This window comes from Melanaphis sacchari, unplaced genomic scaffold (assembly GCF_002803265.2).
Source record: "Melanaphis sacchari strain LSU unplaced genomic scaffold, SCAv2.0 Contig77_pilon_pilon, whole genome shotgun sequence".
Lineage (NCBI taxonomy): Eukaryota > Metazoa > Arthropoda > Insecta > Hemiptera > Aphididae > Melanaphis > Melanaphis sacchari.
This window is the reverse complement of record NW_020271547.1, coordinates 129,625-153,390: the sequence shown is the minus strand read 5'-3', so window position 1 is coordinate 153,390 and position 23,766 is coordinate 129,625. Positions and strand designations below refer to the sequence as shown.

The window sequence follows — 23,766 nt, the reverse complement described above, 5'->3', positions numbered from 1 at the left end:
TATTATATAACTATCATATAGGGACCAGGCGGAGCAGTCACACGGTATCACTGTATGTTACTCGTTTAGCCGCTGTTTAAATTATACACATCCGTATTTTTATTTCATGAAAATCCAAGCTGAATAGGTAACAGAAAAGAAATAATTTTTTTTTATTAGTTTTGCTTTTTCTCAACATTCTGTACTTATTACAGTGTCTATAGCGGCTCTTGAAGTAAATTTTCGTGCTTTTCATTAACTGTTATAACATAACGTATATGTATGTAGTGTTTACTTATATAAAAGTGCAAATGGTTTTTCCGATTCCCCAAGTTATTTTATGCCATAGTCAATTTGTTTTTTCGGGTGCCCATTGGTATATTATTTGGTTTGATTTTTTTTTTTTATGTCTTTTTTGAGAGTAGAAATGTTCCATATATTATTAAATTAGGATAAAAAATTTTCACTTACACACATATACTATATGCAACACTTTTTGATATGCGTGTATGTCCTATATACATAGTCGCAAATGTACAATTTTTTTTTTTTGTATATGATAGACAGCGCGCAAGTCAAAAGAGCCCTGAAAAGGGATGTTTTTGACGAAAAGGCCAGGAGGTCAAAGGATGTCTGGTTGTTGATGTGATGCTATTTGGTTTCATGTGTTCACTGTAAAAATTCGCAGTTCAAATCCTTTGAAAAATTCGAAAACACACTTCTCACCGCGGAGATCACGTAAAGGTATAGCATCTCCTCCCCGAATTGTACAATGAACGTCACACACATATGATGTATATATAATATCTTCGTGTATATTACGTGGCGACCAGTACGTATAAAGTTCTGATTACATTAAATCAAATTGGATGGATGAATCACGGCGGGGATGTGTAAACATATACGCAAGTCTTAAAGTGCGTTTATAGCGTTTGTTGGTATATGGTCTGAAAGACACCGTTACGGTGGTAACAGGCAATGCGAATAAAATAGTATTGTACGAGTGTGCAGTGCTGAAGAAAGAATAAGAGTTTTGGAGACTAGTTTTAGAAAGTGAGTGAGACAGCGTGTAATAGTTTTTAACGTGAGCCCGTAGAGATTGGTAGGCAAAAGCATTTGAAGAAAAAAACTTTAATACAAAAATACGAATTTTAACGGGAGTCATATCACCACCACTGGACCGAACACAGTTTTTGCAAATCACATTTCACACCTGCGGCGATCGCATTAACGCCGTTCCACCCACACTTAGTATCAGCAGTTTATTGCGTTTATACCTCACACACACGCGTGCGAGTATTTTTGTATCATGTAAGAGATATACAGAGTGATTTAGTGATCATATCACTCCCTTTTTCTCAATAGTTTAATTATTTAAAAATTTTAAATATAGTAACATGGGAACGTGTGTATAATTTTATAATTTACCTATATAGCGCTCCAATAGTTCCTTCGCCTCTATAATTATTACGTTATACGTATATACATTTATTTTGATACGTTGTCGATCTAATTATTTATAATTTAATATAATTTAATTAAATATATTCAAAATATTACACATCAGTATAAAATAGGTTATAACACGTGTCATGAAACCAATCAGGGAAGAAATTGACCTGTTGGGTTTTATAATTTTTGTATCGTCGGAAAAAATCCAAACGTACATAATCTTTGTTAATACAGTCGATTCCGCTTAATGAAGACACTGGTTAATAAGGAGAACCGCATAATAGAGATAATTCTTCAATTATGAAAACAAATATATACTTGTAGAGTAAACGTTCACCACTTATTTGGGTTACGAATCTTTATAATTGGGGCATTTTTATCGAGTATCACAAAAAATAATACGTAAGAAATAAAGTAATATTTACAGTTTTTTTTTTTTTTAAATAAGATAAAATACATAATAAAACAATAAAAAATATGTGTATCGTGTATGTACATTGTATTTTATATGTAGATATTTATTTTTATAAATAATTAGGTTATAATATAATGTTTTTCTTTTTGTATTATTAAATAATTTCTATAATTGTATGTAACTTGTAAAAATAAAAATATATAAAAAAAATCAGTATCTCAACTACTTTATGTATTCGTTTTTGTATTTCGGGTTATTGGGACAACCACTTTATTAGGACAAAATAACATGCAAGTGATGTGTCTTAATAAAGCAGAATCGACTGTAGTATACGTATTTCTAATAAAACCTCATTTTCACTATTCACAGAACATAAAAATATTTAATGTACATTATTTTTCAATTAAAAAAATTATATTATTCATATCTACTTTTATTATTAATATTATAACTCGCAATGCAAAAGGATCTTATCTACTCCTTCATGTGTATAATAAATTAACTGTATCTATCACGTGGACGAAATAGTATCCATCAGTATAGTACAAATATAATATTTAAAATATACTACGTGGTGGCGTTTATACTCGTAATATTGTAGAGATTGTATTTTGTTATTTTTATCGTATTGGCTGGTTTGCGGTTTTTCTATACACAGTAATACACACACATATACACATTTACTTAACACGTTATTTGGAAAATATTTGCATCCCTTGGTCCTGGAATTCATTATATTATATACTTTATGCCATTGCCCTTAACCTTTACCCCGAAAAATACGTAAATATAGATTATAGGTATATCCGTTTCCGAAGTTATATACCTACCTACTATCTATTCATATATATATATATATATATACATAATATAATATTCTTATTTTAATATTTTTTATTTATATACTATGTAAAACGCATAACATGTACTATAATAATATACCATATTTTTTTGGAATACCATAACATTTTTTGGAAATACATTTAAATATTTACTGATGTTTCATTTTTGTGAACTTATTCTTAAGAGCTGAAAGGACGCAAAACCTGCACGTATTGTATCCTTTTCTTAAAGTACATACCTTCAGTATAGAAAATTGCAAACCAATTTTTGTCATAATTTTCAAAATAAATGCAATTTATTTATTATCAAATTTAAGATAAAAAGTTGTATTATCAAAGGAATATATTATTTGCCATATCACTTTTAAATTAAAATATCAATAAAATCCTATGAGATGACCTAGAAAATATTCTCATCATTTGGTTGATTATAGGTCAATTCTTTCTAATATTTAAGCTACCAACATTAAATTAATTTTGGGGTACGTAAATCGGAAACAATACATACATGTTTGGTGTTCTTTTACTACATACAGTATTAAAATACTATATAACTTGAGAACACTGATTTTTTTTTCTATTGTGTGAAAACACAGTGCTTTAAAAATGAATAATGTAGATGGTCTAAAAATTATTGTCAGACAATATCATCAGTGTTAAAATATAAGTTGCATTTACGCATGTCACCATAAAATTACACCATCTGACGGGCTATGTCAAAAATACAAATATGACATTTACTTTATACTATTAAAATAATTATTTGATGTATAAATTATAAAAGTATATTTTTAAAAAATTTATATATTTCTTCATATCAATTCTGTAGTATTAAGTATCGTTTTAGAATTATTTTACAGGGACAATTAAAACTAAAAACATTAAAGTAGTAAAAATAAAATATAATATAATCTGTAATTTAAATTGTTAAGTTCTGAATAAATATGCATTATTATAATTTATAATATGATAACTGGAATAAACATATGAAAAAATTCATGATAAAATATAAAAATTCAAATAAAATTACATTATCCTAGCCCCATCCATTTACAATTTTTGAACATTTTCTTCACTAATATTTAGTATAAAAAATTGTATAAATATGTACAACAATTTTCAACATTTATACGATTTTAGTTTTTTAGTTATTAAAAAAAAGTAGTGGGTGGGCCTGTGATGTGATTTTAGCTTCATCTATCGTTAAAAATTATGTATACCTACGTAGGTTTATCTACACCATAATTTAGTAAGTAATTTGTATGAATGAGTAAGATTTTTTTTATTATTTTAATAGGTTTTAATCATTTTATGAAAAAAAATAAACTTCATAAATTAACGAATCATAGAATTTGAAAACTAAATTGTATTCAAATATTTTAAAAATTTATTTTTTCTTAGTCATTCAAGAATTAATTCAAAGTATAAATAGTTTGTAGCAAATATATCGCAAAGTTTTATAAGTTTTTGATATTATATACAATTAAGTAATTTTTAAAATGCCTTTATCTAGTATGATTTTTGAAAATAAAAAATTGTTGGTTATGCACACGTTGTTATATTTTGTTTTTGCATATTTAAAAATATTAATATTTTGTATACATCAAAATGTTAAATTTGTATTACAACATAGGGTTCAAGTAAATACCAAAACTTATCTATTTAAAGTATATTGTTATGATCTATATTAGTAATAATCAACCATAACAATACAAGTAATACTAGAGAAAAATGTATAAATTAATCTGAAACAATGTTTAATAATAATGAATTAATATGAAAATATAAAGAAATATATAATACATATTTTAAAAAAATATACTTTTATAATTTATATATCTAATAATTTTTTTAATTGTATGAAATAAATACCATGTGTATTTTAAACATAGTCCGTCAGATTATATGATTTTATAACATTAAGCATAAATGTAAATTATGTTTAAACACTTATGTTTACAATAATGTTATAGAATTTTAGAGATTATTGATTTAGTTATTGAAAAATTTTTTTTAGAATTTCCATGTATTTTATTTTAGCGTATTTCAACTATAACGCAACGTAATACTAGAAAATTGTGTTTTATGTTGTTTTAAAATATATTTTACATATTTACGATTGCATAAATTAACTTTTGATATTTGATTTATTGTGAATATTACAATTTTCTATGTGGTACGTATATATATCGAGAGTCAAGGCGTTATTTATGTAAGAGAACATATTATTTTAGATTTTCAGTGAAGCGAGTAATAGATATATGAATTTTATAAATAGGTTTTTTCACTATCTAAAATATTGAAAATATTGTCAAGATGGGGGTTTTTTTTAAAAATATTTTTCTAGCAGTTTCTTCAAGTTCAAGAAAAATGAACTAAAAACATTGAATTATCTTTTAGAATTAGTGTATATGTCGCATCCACATAGTGAAACCACTCATTTCATGAACTGGATATCCAGATCGTGAATTTTGACGAAAATACATTATATGGACATCCATTTCATGAAATGGACAATACCTATATCGTGTTTTTTGTGTAATTATTATTTTATTATATAATGGTTCATAAACTATCATTATACATTTATATGTATATTATATTTTATTATATAAATAATTATATTTTAACAAAAATATTTTTATTTTATTTTTCACGATTGATTATGACATTGACTGTTACAAAGCATACTTTTTAATATCAATAAAGATAATAATGCTTTATCCGTGATCTATATTATATGAGGCTATTGGAGAGATATCAAATTTAATTTCGGTAATTTCACATCCGATATCATATGAATGTTTCTTTATCGGATATTTAGATGACAGTTGACGGATACCTATGTAACTCCTAAGTTGTTCACAAAATAACATTTAGTGAGCGTTTGTGTATAACATAGTTACTATTGTGTTTGCAGTTTATACGTGTACCTATTTATTATGAAATAATAAATAGGTAACAGTCAATGTCATAATAAATCGTAAAAAATAAAATAAAAATATTTTTGTTAAAATATAATTATTTATATAATAAAATATAATATACGCATAAATGTATAATGATAGTTTATGAACCATTATATAATAAAATAATAATTACACAAAGTACACGATATAGGTATTGTCCATTTCATGAAATGAATGTCCATATAATGTATTTTCGTCAAAATTCACGATCTGAATGAATTTCACTATCAGTTCATGAAATGAGTGGTTTCACTATGTGGATGCGACATATATTTTGACTTTCCGCTGAACCTGTCTCATAATCGTCTTTCAAATCTAATGATTTATTATTGATCTTTCAAGTTAAAATTACAGCACTTCATACTATCATTTATTCAGTCTCAGTTTAGTCTTTTCGAGTTATTTTTTTAAATTTGTGCATCGTATATAGTATCTAGTTTGATTCTGTTATTAATCTGTATTTTAGGTATACATAACTTAATAAATATAATATAAATGTTTGGTAAATAGTAGTCAATAAGATAAATATAAGACATAGATTTAATAGTATATTTATTATCTTGTATTTTAAGCTCTAGTAATTATGAAACAAATATAAAAACAAGTTCTTTAATAATCGCTAATAAGTTCAATTTACTTATTCTCGATTAAGCGTGTTTAATTTTCTGACAAACTTTTCACCACATTACCGTTGTTCATTTTAATGAAATAAAATTAATGAAAGAGGATGACATTAAGGACAAAAAATGTTGGGTCTAAAATCATCGGTGTAAAGGAAGGGAGAAATTTAAAGCGTTCTAATCCTGACAAACGATTGCTCGAATCTCTATAAAACACAATGTATAAAGCAACTTTTCATTCGATCGCTTGAAATGTAATTAATTTACGGCTTTTAAACGTTTGTGACAAATTAGCTGAGGTAAATATATAATGAATTTCACCAGGGACATAAAAAATTACCCATTTTGAGCAGTATAATATTATATACTATACCTAGCATTTCCTTTAATAAATATTTATTATACATCATTCGTAAAAATCCAAGTGTCTTATCCGATATTTTTTTTTTTTTTTTTACTGACGATTTACATATAAAAAATACTGTTCAACGATAATTTTAAGCTATTAAAATTAACCGTTTATAATAAACTATAACTGACTAACTGACTTATTTAAAAATGTAAGTAGACATTAATAATGTTAATTTTATTGCTCTATGTTTAATGTATTTAGGTGAGTGTTACATAATTTTGACTTTCACAACTTAAACGTAGAGAATTAGTTTCTTTATTATATAGTCATGCATAGATATAATAAAAATAACTAATAAATGTAATCAATAACCTACTATAAAGGTGACAACTTTCATTCCTAGTTTTAACATTTTTTTTTAAATGTAGATATGATATAATTATTGTTAATTATACATGATAAAAAATGTATTATTAATTAATCCAAAAGAAATGTATTTAATTTTTTTCAGCATTATTTAGTTTTAATACAATAATTAATAATAATAAGAGTTGATACGTATACCAACCAAGTTAAGCGCGTATCTGGTATATAGCGTTCCTAGATTAATATAATAAATAATAATACATACAATTTTTATACAGTTTTAAATTAACTTAATTTTCTAGGTATGCAATAATATTGATTTAATAATAGTACTAATATTAACACCAAAGTTTTTTTAAATATTTATATTTACATATAAAGACTTTTTATAATTTGATCGATACACACATTCTCATCAAGGTCATTAACTATTTTATTAATTGTATTATTGGTTTCACTAGATCAAATTCCACATAAACTTTTTATTAAATTCTTTTAATAATTTTCGACATTGTTGACTATAATATAGTCTTTACCAAGTATCCGGGGGAACTTCTTGAACTAGTTAATACTGTATAATAGGGTTTTATGTACTTAACTGTTATACTATTTATTATTTCTATGACCGTGTGTCATTGTATTGATTTAATAACTATTTGTCTAATATATATTTTATAAAGATCTAGATAATATGTTTGTATGGTTAAATAACTCGGCTGATGTATATGTTGGTGGAAGAGAGTAAACTACTTTTATTATAATTTTTTGGGTAATATGTACTGTATTTATATATGATCTATTTGTGCCTTCTCAGCATATTATACTATATGATAGAATTTAATTATATACTATCATACAAATTTGTTTTATAACTGTTTTATTTAGAAAATGAATTTTTAAAATAAATTAGTTAAACTTAGATCAAATAATGCATCATTTGCTCCTAAGTTTCTTCTAAAGTCATATTGTCCGTCAAATATAATTTTATACCTCTCCAGGTTCTCAAATAGTTGATATTTTACTTATTTTTCTTGGATATTGGCTAGGATTAATGAAATAGATCTATAATAAGTAATAACTATAAGTGAAATCTGTTTTCATGAATCGGTACAATTATTGCTACATTAAATTCATCAACTATCGTACTATTCGTTATACTACAGTATATTAATATAATATAAATATAGATAATATCACGTTGTTTCCTATTTGTTTGATTAAGAGTACAGTAAGGCCATCCGGACCTAATGATGGGTTGTTATTCAGATAATTCAATATACCTATTTATAACTTAACTACTATCAATGGTATTTAGCTTAAAGCTGGATTTCGAGTTCGATAGATTTTTAGTATTAATTTCTGATATAAACTGTTGTTATGTTTACTGTTTGGAAAATTGTTATCTACTAATCTGTTTTCAGTTGCTGCAAAATGCGGGTTAATTATATATTCAAGTAGTCTTGAGGTGATTATGTCGGATAAATATCCTCGAAAATATTTTATTAGCTAAATTAGAAGCCCATTAAAAAACTATACGTCTTATACTCACTTGTATTATGGTTTCATTTTAGTCAACACTTTTTTTAAAAACTGTCTATAATAAGTGTATTTCAGGGATCGATTAATAATTGTATACTTCTTATACTTTTTTTATAGGATATTGGGAAAAATTATTTTCTCCGTAGCTATCATTAATCCTTAATACAAATTAGTCTATTCACAAATTAAGCAAACATATAACTATAGCGGTTATCAAGAATTCTTCTTAAATATTTTAAGCAAAATAATTTATTTTAATTTAAATACATTTTAGTTTGTGTTGCTTATAATTTAACTCATACTTATTGTATAAAATTGAAAAAATTTCATTTGTCTTTTATGGTATTTTTTATGAGTATATTGATCATATACAACTATTGCTACCTCCAAAAAGAAATTTGTATTATAAAGTTTAATATTTACTAGATCTGTTTAAATTGTTATCGTGATTTATTAAAATAGCAATAATAAATATTTACACATACAACGTAGTATAAAATATAATCGAAAACTACTTTTTTAAATAGCAAAAATTATAAATCGTTTCTGTTATTTTGAATCCTCAGAATTATCTAATTTATCTAAATCCCAAAACGTTCGTTATTTATAATCAATTTTATTTCTGTTTTATTGAATGTTCCATTTTTTAATCCACACAATATTAAACTGTTTAATTAAATCTTTTTATTATTTTTAATTATTTTTTTATAAGTTATTATGTACTATTATGATTTCAAATGCAATTGACGTACGTAAGAATAAATCATACAAATAAATTAATATAAAAATATATTCTAAAAACTATTTTCTTTTAAATAAGTTAATATTGAAATTAAATTAATTCACATTTTTATTGTTCAAATATCGATTGTATTGATATAATAAGCATGCAAACTAATTTTTATACCAAACCTATATATTTTAAGTATTTGTTTATTTATTTATTTTTTTTAACAGTTAGTATAAAAAAAGTTTTGATAGTAAAATATTATTTTATCTCACAAATATTAAATGAAAATATGAAATAAACAAGTATAACACAAAGTAAAAACTTTCTTGTCTACTTTGTTGGCTATGCTTACAAATAACTATAAAATTAATAATAATTTTAAATATCATTAAAACATTTTTATTAAGTTCAATAAAATATGGGTTCTTTATTTAATAATATTAATCAAAACTATTGCAATTTCAAATACATAAAATGATTTATATGAGTTATTGAATTTAAGTTTTAATCATAAACATTATGGTTTAATTACAATAAAATAAATTAAGTTAATATTATTTTAGAGATTAACTATTTTATAAGAATTTTATTTATTTTAAATGTTTTTTTAACTTATTCGTAAATTAATAAATTGAATGAAATTAAAAATTATCGTTAACTTAAACATTTATGTAAACTATATTTAATTAATATGTATAGTTGCATTTAAAATGTTATACTTAAAGATAAAATTGTTAAAGAAGTATTAATATACACAGTTATTAAATTTTTATAGCCATTTCAAAGATGGGCTTACAAAAATTATACTAAAAAATCGTTAGTCACTATTTATTTGATAAAAATATTCAAACAACTTGATTAGGTTCATTGGTTACTTAAAAATATCAAAATGTATTGTGAAGTGTTTATTTCTAATGAAAATTGACATAAATAGTATGCATCAGAATTTTTTAGTAGCTTTTAGGAAATTTGCAGAAATAATTTTCCATTATTGAATACTCAAATACCTAAGAATCTATTCAAAATATGAATTTAAAAATTGGTCATATAGTATAACTCATTCAATTTCAGGGGGTATTTCATTATTTATTGAATATAGTTTGAATTTTATAAAATTGATACTGGTTTATATAAATTTTAGTTATCGAATATGAAAAATTAAATTAATTTTAATTTTTTTTTTTTATCATAATAGTATTGATTGTGTAATATGTATAAATCATTAAAAAACTATACCTACATAGATATTAATTAGACAAAAGTTAAACGTTGTCATAAAAAATAAAAATATTAGAAAATTGATTTTACTTTAAAGCAGTTTTCGAAAGAGTTCAAAGAGCTTTATTTTTAATGATAAATAAAAAGTGCTAGTATGGATTTTTAGTCAAAATTTTAAATCTCTATACTATGTCTCAAATAACAATAATCTCAGGTGGCTACTAATTTTTGCTCGGTTCGATTAGACTACAGTCACTGTATCCATTAATTAAATCAGTTTCCGTTAAATTTTGTTTTCAGTTTTCATTTCTAATGTTCAGATGTGACCAATAAATTTTCTACTGTATTATTCTTATCAAACTGCAAGTGGTTATTGGAAAATAAAGTGAAGTTTTCGAGAGCGTAGTACTTGGCTTGTGTTAATCACACCCTTTACTACCGCCATGCGCAAAAGTCTGCGGACCGAGGTTACTAATTTTTGAGATAAAGTACATAAATATTTATTTAAAAAAATTACGAAATAAAACAAACTCAATTTTGTGTTATGTAAATATTATTTTGTTCCATAATTTTATTATTTTATTTTTCTAATTTTTTTTTAAATTAAAAAAATTACTAAGAATATTTGATTTTTAATCAGAAATTGAATCAAAAAATTGGTTTATATTTTTTCTGTTACCTTTTTTAAAAAGAACAAGAATTTTTAACTTTTATCCCTTAAAGGTATAGTTATTGGTAATTAGATCCAATATTTTTTAATACAAATCACTTTCAAAATCAAACATTAAAGCATTTTTATCGTTCCATCTATGATAATACATACAAAAATAAAATATAAAAACGCATGCTTGACACATAGTTGTTAAAGTAAATAGTAATAGGTACATTTATAACTATATTCACAAACCAAAATATTAAATTAAATTGTAAGTGAAACAAAATAACTTATTCATATCCCATAATACCTTATATTGTTAGTTTGAATTTGTATATAGGTTTGTATTATACTGTACTTTAATATTATATTGATAGTTTATATTATTATTTTTATAGCTTTATTAATACATAAAATATTATTATTTTAATTTATACTAAGCATACAATATATTATATACTTATTATGTATAAATGTACAATTAATATGTAATGTTACGACCTATGGGCTAATAAATAGTAGAAATTGATATTGCACGTTTTGTTGTAATATTTAAAGGTACCTGAAAAAGTGTTGTATTGTCTAAAGCTAAAATTATAAGACATATTTCTAAATTTATGATTAAAATGTTCATTGTAATTATTTTTTTTTTCATTATTATTATTAACTTTGTAAAAAAATAAATATTTTAAAATGTGTTATTAAAGTCGGTATAGATCTTTACTTCAAAATATAGTAATTTAAAGTACCTTAAACAAAACTTTATCCTCCATTTTATTTATTTCACTACGAAGTGTGAACTTAAATATAATTTACCTAAATTATATTAGATATTTTTCAATAGATTCTGGTTTATGATTTTTCCTTAGTAATTTTTATCAAACAAATCATTATTTATACATTATAATAAAACATATTTAGTATTTTATCCGTATATGTATTTTTATTAAAACCAAAATTAAACAAGTAAAATTATTATATGATAATTACCTCAATCAATTACAGTTTAAACTAACGTATAAACTATATCGTACGATTTTCATAATTCACATTCCTAAATAAGTTTTCTCTTTGATATATTTTATGACAAATAAATATATCCTGTTAGCTAATAATAATATATCATAATATATATATATATAGATATTATATATATTATAATTATATTACATTCAATAAAAGTCATGTGAAAATAATAATAATAAATAAAAGTTGATTGTAATAATAACGTGTATCATACAATTAAATCATTATTTTATTGAATGATATATCAATGTTTTAGAATAGAATGAGTTTCGTAGTGTTATGGATAACACTCGTTGTTCATGACAAAATAACAACGGCTAAAATATTTATTGAATAATGTATACCAGTGGTTCTCAACCTTTTTTTGTATGATGACACCCTAATTTAGATCCACGAAAATGGCGACACACTAACCCAGGCAACCTATAGATAGATATAAAAAAACTTTTTTTTTGCTTATTAATTGTTTAAAACACTGTGTCATTTATTATTAGTATTTCACGTGAATTATTTGGACTTACTTCGTGATGCACCAGTGTGTTGTGACACACCGGTTGAGAACCACGGGTGTATACTATACGTATTATTACTATTCTTTGTGAAAATTGGGATGTGAACCGGAATAAAAACATATACTACTATGTTGTCCAATTTCACAGTCGATTTGATCACTAGCGTTCTGCCCAATCATCTTAGAAATTTGGATTTTACCTCTTGTGAAAAAAATAAAAAATTAAAAAATAAAATATATCACAGATAAACTTTGATTTCATTTATTTATTTTAGTAATTTAAATATCACCTCTGATCACATAATGTTTTCATTCAAGTTTTATATTGTATGTATTTTAATTTTCCAAAATAAAATTTTCATTTTAATCATTATTTATATTTTTCAAAATATTTATCTGTTCAAAATAATACTATGAATAAATAGTAAACACTAAGCTAAATTTCTTGCTGGTTAGGAAGTTAATACATTTAATTTGGAACATAAAAATAATATTTTAAATTAGTTTTATAATCAATTTAACATTTTATTTGTGTGATTTTTACGGAAAAATTTTAAATTATCTGTTATTAATACTTAGTTATATAATTATATACATATATCTATTTTTTTTTTTTACAAATACTAATCATTAAATATTTTTTTAACATCTTAAGTCTTTTAAATACTATAATGAATTACGACTATCAATTTATATATTTAATAAAAACTGATTAATTATTAAGGACTTCAAAAATTAAAATTAAAAAACTAGTGTTTTTTTCGTATGACTAATTTAGTCTAATATAGTTTAATATAAACGAGTAAATAAGTTATTAATAATTAATATGATCCAATATATATTCGTATAGTATTTCTTGGAAATTTTTTTTATTTTTTTTTTAGATAAAGTATTCATAATAATTAATAAGCAATACTGGGCAAGTTTTTTTTTAACTGGTTAAGTTAAATTATTTTAAAATAATAAAGTTAAGTTAAAATTTACTCATATTTTTTTTTGTTAACTCGTCAAGTTAAAAATTAACTTTGAAAAAAGTAACTCAACTTAGTTTAAAATTAAAATTTTCTAATTTGCAAACTTGAAAAATTTCAGACACATAATATTGTTTATTAGATAGTTTTTTTTTTATGCTCAAAATAATTACTAAGGAAATTTAAAGGCCAATATAGATTTAGAGTTATCATACTCATTATTGATTGTTAATTAATCAACGGTTGATATTTTTAATGTAAATTTTTTTTTAATAATAATTTCTATGAATTTTTAGAAAATTAATTGAATGCACAATTTACATAATTTGTTGAAATTCTATAGAATAGCAGTTTGGATCAATACACGCTAAATTTTCTACTATCATATAGAACATTTTAATTTAAGATCTTATCCACGATAACTTATTGAAAAGTCTTTACACCAGTTATACATCTGACTAAATATATTGAGTATAATATTATATACTTAACATTTTTGGTATTATACACATAAATATGTAATTATGTACATAATATAAAGCTAGTAAGTAGATTTTTTTTTGTTTTTATTAAGATTTATTTAAAACAATAATTTATCTATAATATTAAAACAATTACTTTTATATTTATTTTTAGAAAATATTTCCCTATGTAAAAGATAAAATACCTTTACTTTAACTGATTTATTTGTGCACATATTTGCAATTGAAAAAATGTTGACGTACTCTATGGTTTACTATACTTGCATTTCTATTTTTATTGAACACATTTATGTATGCAGTAAATTTTCCTATACAACGTGCCATGATTTCAAAATGAATACTCACTATATAATATTCATCGTTTGATAAATTTTAATCAAATTTATTTTTTATATTTCTTTAAATATTCTAAGTTAAGTTATTTGGTAAGAATCTAAGTTTATGAAAAAAATACAAAATATTTATATTAGAAAATAATAATCTGTAATTTATAAGGCTAAAAATATGGTTGTACATTTTTTTTAAAAAACGAAAATATTACGTAAAACATAGATAACCATATTCTCTATTTACTGATTTTAATTATAAATCCTATATTGCATATACTGTAATATATATTGCTATACCAGCCTACTGGCTGCAGATTATCGAAGTATAATTACTTATAGCATCTTTATTAATACATGTTTTAAAATTTTAAAATTTGTAAAATACATAGTTAAAGATTTAATGATTTAATTTATATTTCAAATTAAAAAAAAAAAAAATCTTTTATAATAATATTGTGTTATTCTATAGTTAATAAAATGTTTGAGGAAATGTATATTCAGTTTATCAATTTTGTTTTATGTAGGTACTGAGTGTCGAGATGTGTAGGGGTATAATTCATGTATTGTAATATTTATATATTATCAGTATATATGTAATAAATTATTTAGAACGGTTCAAATAAATATAAATGAACGCTTTTGTATTTTTATCATTATTAGTAGTACTTTTTTTTTTTTTACGAATCTCTATTTACTAATCCGGAATACGTTCAGTAGTTATAGCCAATGGGAATATATTTATATATATATATCTGAGACCATAAATTAAATGAAAGGGCCAGGAAGTTAATAAACTTCCAGTTACAAAAGGTCGTTTCGCATAAACATGGTCTGGAAAGGGAACAATATTTTTTATGAAACTAATTTATAAGTTTTATTTTTTTGTAAAAATTGTTGGTACTGAGTTTAGTGGAACAATGTATGAAATGATTTTAATATTTACGCTTTGTTTAACATTTAAGCTAAAAATTAACTTTATTATTTAGAAACATTTATAATGTTTGTAAAGTAAAATATATTAACGATATTGAAAGATGAGTCTAATAATTAAATAAGTTAAAGTAATAAATAAAAAAATGTATCGTTGGTTAAATATGTTAGCTATAAAGTAATTTTAAAAATGTAATAAATGTAAATGCTTATAAAAAGTATTGTGATATTTGCAAATTATTAAATGATTTACCTTTGAAAAATATTTATACCTGAAATTAAATTTTCAAGTAAAAATTCTCAGTACTTTTATTTACAATCGGGAATAAAAAAAAAAAAAAAATTAAGTAAAAACGAAAATTTTAAACAGTTTTTACTTTTTTGTGTGTAAATCAAAAATGAATAAATATAAATATTTCAAATTTACACTAAATATTTATATTATTATTTTTCATTTACGATTACATTTAAAAAATATTTTGATCAATGTTAATTTATTTATAGGCATAAGATTTTTTTATTTTTTTCTCCAAAAATATCGATTAAAAATTATTAACTTAGTAGAAATGCTTGAAGATTTAATAAAAAGCTCCTCATAAGTAATGAATTTCTTGATTAAAATATAAATGTCAATACACAATTTTTTTTAAGCGGTTTAAGTTAAAATTTTTACAAAATATTCAAAAAACTATTTTGTAGTTAGAACTTCAATGATTTTTTATTTTTATTTCTAAAATTTTATAATACGTATATGGGTTTTTATGAGTTTTACAACCTATTGATGAAAAACCAAATTAATTGTTTATAAGTATTTCGATTTCAAATTTTTACAACATTTAATATTCACTCTAAAATAACTATTTGTCCTTAAACAATTTTTAATATTCTGTTGCATTTAAAAAAAAATAAGAAAAAATAAGATAAGTAAGTAGATATTATTCTGTGGTATATTAAGTGTCGAGTGATGCACTATTATGATTGTGTTAAATTTAATTTAAATACTATAGCATTGTTTATAAAATGCTATCTGTCATTCTATATTACTTATTATATTTAATGGTAATATTTTTTTTGGATAAAGCTCTTAAAGTCATTTTTTTTATTTTCATTATTATATTAGATTGGTACATTTTTTTCCGAAAATATCGCATTTATTTTATTATTATAATGATATATATTTTTACCAGATTATTTCAAATTATTATATGATTCAAAATTTAATTACATATTTTTTATAAATACAATTACAAATAATATTTTTAAATTACAACAAAATAATTAATACACTTGTATACCTTTAAATAAATAATTTTATCTAAATTTAAAATTATAAATATCTTTTAAAAAGTAATTTATTTTATAAATTGATTAGACTTTATGGTTTTAATATGAACTACTTATGATAAATCTTGTATTCAATTTTCAAATAATAGATATAAAAATAAGGGTTTATGTGAATTTCTTATCACAAAATAGTTAGAAAATTAAAAATAAAAACAACTTAATACTTTTAAGTTTTTTGTTCAAAATTAGACAAAATTTCTTGTTTAAAGAAATATAATAAAGTTAATTATTCTTTTTAAATTTAAAAACATTTGATTATTTGTGAGAACTTAAAATATTTACATTTATTATATTATTATAAATTATGCTGATTGCAAGGAAATATTTTATTTATTTTAAGATGATATTTATTATTTTATGAATTTATTTTTTTGTTTTAAAGTAATTATAAAAATATTTCATTATATTTTGAGTTATTCATATAAGTTGATATAATATAGTATAAATATATATATAATTATAATATTAAATATTAATAATATAATAAATCTAATATTATCTAAAATTTTATCAATCCACCATAATACTAAAAGTAAAATAAATGACTTTAAGAACTATATAAAAAATATATCATAAAATAAGCTTAGTTACGTATATAGAATGACAGAATGTCTTCGCTCAGAATCGTTTATCGTATACAATAATATATCATTGAATTCAAATTTAACACAATCATAATAGTGACCTTCTTGACGCATAATGGGTATAGCAGAGCTGTACCCACTCGGCTACCTTTTTTTATAGTTTGATTTTCCAGTTGATGTCTGAAAATTGCATATCATCATCTATTATATTTTAGCCAATAAAAGCTAAGACTACTAAGAACATTTCACTCCAATCAATTAAGTACGATAACATTAAAAACAAATATTTTAATTTGACTATTCTACTATTTAATAAGCACAAATTGTGTTTGCATTATTAACCTTTTGTAGAAATTCCAGAATCAGATTGTACTATTTTCGACGTCAATATGTACCAACAGCTTAGTACGCCAAGCAGACTGGAGAACGTTTTCATTATCAATGTATTTTTTAATCGCACTTTAAGAAGATGTTGTTCTACCGGTTGACACAACAGAAGTTGAAAAATGCATTATATTTATTGAACGAAGCCGTCTTAAGAACTCTTCCAGTAAATGTGTATTGACATTACAAACACAAATTTCCAAACTGAAATAAAAGTATAATATTATTTAAAATAATATTTTTTATATATTGCCTATATGGAACATTAACTAAGTTTTGTATTATTTAGATATCATCCTAACTTAAAAAATTTAATTTATTAAAATTAACCAATATCTAGTAGTAGAAATATTTAAAAAGTTTTGTGTGACTCTATCTTTTGATAAATGTGTTCATTTACTCAATACTTTAAAATGAAAGTTAGTGTTTAAATTTCTACAGAAATGACTAATATTCATAAACGTAAGAAAAAATTTTACAGCACTATAGATGTTAAACAGTTATAAATTTAGTAACTTGTAGTGTTTTAATACTTCTACACTTAATACTTATTTTGTAAACTTTTTAAATTGAATTTTCGGAGTAGTTTTTTTTTATATATTCATATACGATAATTTATTAAATTAAAATTTTTAATTGAATATAACGTTTTCAATAACTATATTTTTCGTATAATTTAAACACTCACTTTTTTATATTTTAAATTAAAACAAAATAATGTTATGTAAAAATCAGCAATTACTTTCATATTTACAAATATTTATGTAAACCTATATTTTTATTAATTATTTTATATTATATTCTAAACTTAAGATCACTTATATTTTAATCAATGATGAATATTATATTTCAAGCTTATTCTAGTTAATATTTAATTTAAATACTCATAATTAATGCTTTCCTAGATGTAGCACAAGTCTTTGATCGAGTCTGACACAAAGGTCTCTTCTTCAAATTAAAATCTATTCTTTCCTCATAATATTATTTATTATTTAAAACTTATTTGTAAAACAGACATTTCATCAAAAGAACAGGATTGCTCATGACTGAAATATCATCAATCAATGCTAGAGTACACAAATGAACTATTACAGCACTTTTATTATTTAATCTTTTTACCTTTTACCAACCTACTACGCTCAACACTACCACTGGAAACTTTGTCGACTATGACTCTGAGACAACCTCAAATCACATCCAAAAATCATCTTAACTTGTAATCCAGTATAAATAATAAGGGAAAAAAGTTAACGAAACAAAATCCATCCAGTGCACATTTACATTAGAACTAAAAGACTACTCTCTTGTATACCTTAACAACGTACCCCTACCAACTGCTTAAAATGGTGACCGCCGTCGTACCTGGACAACCCATTTTTACCTTGACCGTTTTATCTTAAACAACTGCTCTTACCAATTATGCAACTTACTTACATCAAAACATCTTAATCTTAAAAATAAACTCCATACACACAAACTATATGGACCTAAAGTATACTACTCTGGAAAAAAACTAAGCACTCTAATATCAATAAAATAAAAAATTTTCAATCCAGATGTTTCTACTGGTAAATAACAAAAACTTTGTACTACGTCTCTCATGATATTTTCCATAAATACCTATCCATCCAAACAGTTCTAAACATCGTTAAAATCTTTTATAAACGTCTTTATTACAATACATATAATCATAAAAATCCATTGATATCTAAACTTTTTTTCTATATTATCCCAAAGGATCCCAGAAAATGCTTAAAACGAACATGGTATTTAGACCAACTGACTGATTAACCACCAAAAACCACACACTCTAAAGTTTCAACACTGGTTGACATATCTACACAAACTTACTGTCCTAAAATTGTTATATATATTTTTTTTCTTTATAAATATTTATATATTATTAAATACCTTCACTATAACTTCTACCTATTGTAAAAAAAAAGTTTTCATTTCTGAGGTAAATAAAAAATACGCTATAATGTACTAAAATATTATCTTATTTTATTTTTTATTATAATTACAGTTATAAAAATTGAGTTTTTGCTTATATTATTTTTTTTTTTTTTTAATATTATAATACAATATTTATTTTGTGTGAGTCTTCACGATAAATAACGTAAATAATTTAATATTGTTAAATTTTATTTAGAATTCAAATTATGCAAATCCATTAGTCATATATTAAGCTAATATATGCTACCCAATATTTAGAGTCCTTTAATAATTATATCAGGCTTACGGATTTGGGTTAAGTAAGTCATCATTACATTATAAAAATGTATAACATATGGTGTAGTTACTAAAAGTTGTAAGGAAACATGTATATAGATTTATATTATATTATATTTGAATAATGAACATTATTTAATGACTATAAAAAAATGTCTTTAAATTTATATGTACCTATTATACAAAATGAACTAATTTATTTCTGTAGCTCGTAAAGCCTAGTTAAAAAATAATATTTAGCTAGCCATTGATGATCTGCCATTGATATTTATTATATAGTTCTAGAAAGTTTTAACTATAAACTACAATAACAAATTACGGCTGTGACTATACTTTTATTTAAAATTACAGATGCTTATCGTGTGACTTTTTAACTAATTTTAATAATATCAAATGTAAATTAATTTTAAACTAAATAATCTCTTTTTTTTAAGTTTATAGATATGGCTACTATTTATATTAATACTAAAGGTAAGGTTTTTATTTTTATTTTATTTATCTTTTCGCATATCAGTCAACGAATAAATTATCCTAGAATTAAATATTAATGATCCAAGTATTCTAAATCTTTATTCTACACGTGAAGAAGAATAAACAATTAAAGCAACTAATGTTACATTTTAATTTTCGCTAATTGTTAAGATTTGGTTTACGTCTAAAAACACCTAATCTTTCAATCTATTATATATTAATGGAGAAGAAATTATGCATAGATTTAAGTTATGTAGGCACGTTTTATAAAAGCAGAATACAAAATATATATAAGCTATATTAAATATTATCATATATCAATTAGTATTTATAGTTACAAATCTGTTTATGTATTAGTAAATAAGGTTAGGTCATGTAAAATTTTAGATTATGCTATCATCACATAGCATTATTAAAAAAAATATTTTCTATGTGATGACTTAAATTTTGCTCCATAAGATATACTATTAATACTCATTATGTTATAAATTAAAAGTAATTAAAATCTTGTTATAATTATAAGGAATTATTATCTATAATTCAATTTACAATTAATATTATTTTTTTTATGTTTTACTTATTAATCATAATTTTTATAAAACTTTGTTTGTAACCTCAATGGATTTATAATATTAAAATATACAGCCTTTTAAAAATATTTAAAATAACAAGAACACTTTAATGGTTCAGTTTCTTGTATTTACTTTTCTAATTTAGTTTTAATTAATTACATTTTTAGGATTATTGTCAAGTAAACATCGAACATTATTTTGTAATAAAATAATTTACACTAGTTTAATATTGAAAATGATCAACACGAAGAAGAATATATCTATTCTATTGAAAATATTTTGTGAAAATGTCAAAATTATATGATTATCTACGTATTGTATTTTATTTTTCTATTCTAAAACTACTTATCATTAACTTTTATTTCGTAAGTAATTTCAAATTATATTTAAACAATTAAATATTTTTTCTTTTTGTTATCAATTTTTGATTATTAAAAACTGGTATCAGAGAATATCTATAATTAAACTACACTTTTAAAATATTAAGTCAAATATATAACATTGAAAAATACTGTATGTTTAAATTTAGTACATAAATTTAAAATTGTATATTATTACCCTGAACCGAATAATATGATGTATTTTATTTAAAAAATAGATAGTTAGATAGTCGGTACTTAATATATTTTATCAAATAATGTAATCAGTTAAATGTATGAAAAACCTTATTGACACATTCTTAATTAATATTGTATAAAGTTTAATAATATTGCCATACAATAGTTTTAATTGTTCTTATATAACATAATATTCAATCATAGAATATAATTTATTTAGGTATTGTATGTACACATCGAGTGTGTATAATATTTATCTTAATTTAATTTCCCATAGGGATGTGTGTATTGTTACAATTGTTAATTAGGTAAGTATATTATATAATATTATATATGTATGCTTGTGTGTATTTAAGTATTTGTCTTTAAAAATATATTTTTTGATTATAGTTTGTTTTTCAGGTACCTATTTATATAGTATAAACGTATATTTTAGCTAAATTTCTAACTTAATATTTAATTTGAAATTTAAGTATGAAATATTCATTACTAACTGAAAACAGTACTAATTTTATAATAATTGGAATAACCGTATTTGTAAATACTAAATATGTATAATACCTATGATAATTCGATTTGTACATGAATAGACAATATTATATAAGTATCATCTATTAATTTATTATTATAAGTTGGATATAAGTTTGTAATGATGCTAAAAATTTATTTATTACATACTATACTTAGGTTAGGTTAACCAGTATTAATCAATACTAGTTAATAAACTTTTTAAAATTTTTCTTTTAAGCTTTAGATATTTAAATAGATAAGGTTTACAGTCAAGAGTTGTTAAAAACCAACACAATATTCAAATATCAATTATTGAAGACTCATATCGATTTGCTTAATTCGGTGCCAAAAAGTTGTACCGATTTCTAATTAAAATAATTTGTAAAAACCAGAAACAGCAATTGAAGATAATTAAATCAAAATTTAACCTAACATTTGAATATACTTAGGTCTAACTAAAGAAATAAAAACTGAAAATTGTTTAAAATAAAAAACAAAATTAACCTCTAATTAACTTTTTTATGTAAGAGAAAAAATTATGAAACGTTCTTAACTATAATATTATTTACTTGTAGCTATTTAGGTATAAAACATTCAACTTTGTAGAACTAATTTTATCAGAAAGAAGTTGTAGGTATAAATAATATAAAACGTGGTATTGGAAAATTTTTTACCTACAAATAATGGCTCCGTGTTAGGACGACTCGATAAAGTTTTGATCTCGACGTTAATCGTGGCGTATTACAACCGGTAGTAGTGCAGGATATGGTTTTAAATAAGCGAATAGGTGAGGTTAGTATTAAAAACAATTTTTTTTACAATATTTTAATATATTTAACTACGTTTTAAATTTCAATACATAATACAACTATTGTTGTATGCTATACGCGCGGAGTGGATAAAATGATGAAAACGCAATAACATTTCGATATTATATAATTATTATATTTTGTTTTATAATATAAGATAAATATATTATGCAGAAATAGTATATTATTGTGGTATAAATATGCTCGGCAACGACGGAGGTGGATCACGCGTTTGTGACGAACGAAATTATATCCTATTTGCAGTGCACGCGACACGACACTGAATTCACCAATGTGTGCCTGCGGCGGTGGCGACGGCGATGACGACGACTACTCCGACCCTGCCGCGACGGGGTTGACTTGAACGAGCGGGCGTGTGTGTGTGTGTGTGTGTGTGTGTGGCGCTGCTTTTCGGCGGACGTTTGCGCGATGATATCGCGTAAACTAGAAAACGATCGCAGCGATTCTAGCGAACCGTAAAACTTTACAGATTTCCGGCGGTATCGGCAGTGGATGCGGATGCAAGGGAACCGATGTATACAGCGGCGAGTGAGAAAAAGTATGAGAGAAAAAATACTGGTAATACAAGCATTTATTTCTCGTGCCCCCTTCACCAATCACTGCATACCGTTCGATTGCTTCTACAAACTGAAATGCGATTGTATATGTATAAACTATGTAAGAAATACCTATATATATATATATATATATATATATATACAGGACGGTTATCTCAACAACGCGCAACTGTCATACATTTTATCGTCGATCGGATTTCTGTTTGAAATGCTATACTTATCCTATATATTATTAAATAATAATATTTTTATTTCAGTAATATTTCATTTATATTATTCTAAATGGAAATCACCACGTTTCGAACTTTTCGTATTTTAATTCTACAGAATGTCAGTTTA

The 23,766-nt window shown here is 23.0% G+C and overlaps 1 protein-coding gene across 2 annotated transcripts in view; it reads right to left on the bottom strand.

The window, feature by feature from the left end:
* Positions 1-23,203, bottom strand: part of LOC112601287 — a 79,931-nt gene extending 56,728 nt beyond the window's left edge. The window contains exons 1-2 of one of the 2 annotated variants that reach the window (XM_025348811.1): positions 22,715-23,203; positions 17,657-17,902 (exon numbers count right to left, since the gene is read on the bottom strand). In XM_025348811.1, the coding sequence (XP_025204596.1) occupies positions 17,657-17,750 (94 nt within the window). In that variant the 5' untranslated portion in view covers positions 17,751-17,902; positions 22,715-23,203. The remainder of the gene's footprint in view (positions 1-17,656; positions 17,903-22,714) is intronic. The other variant, XM_025348812.1, reaches the window with a different exon arrangement.
* Positions 23,204-23,766: the final 563 nt, after the last annotated feature.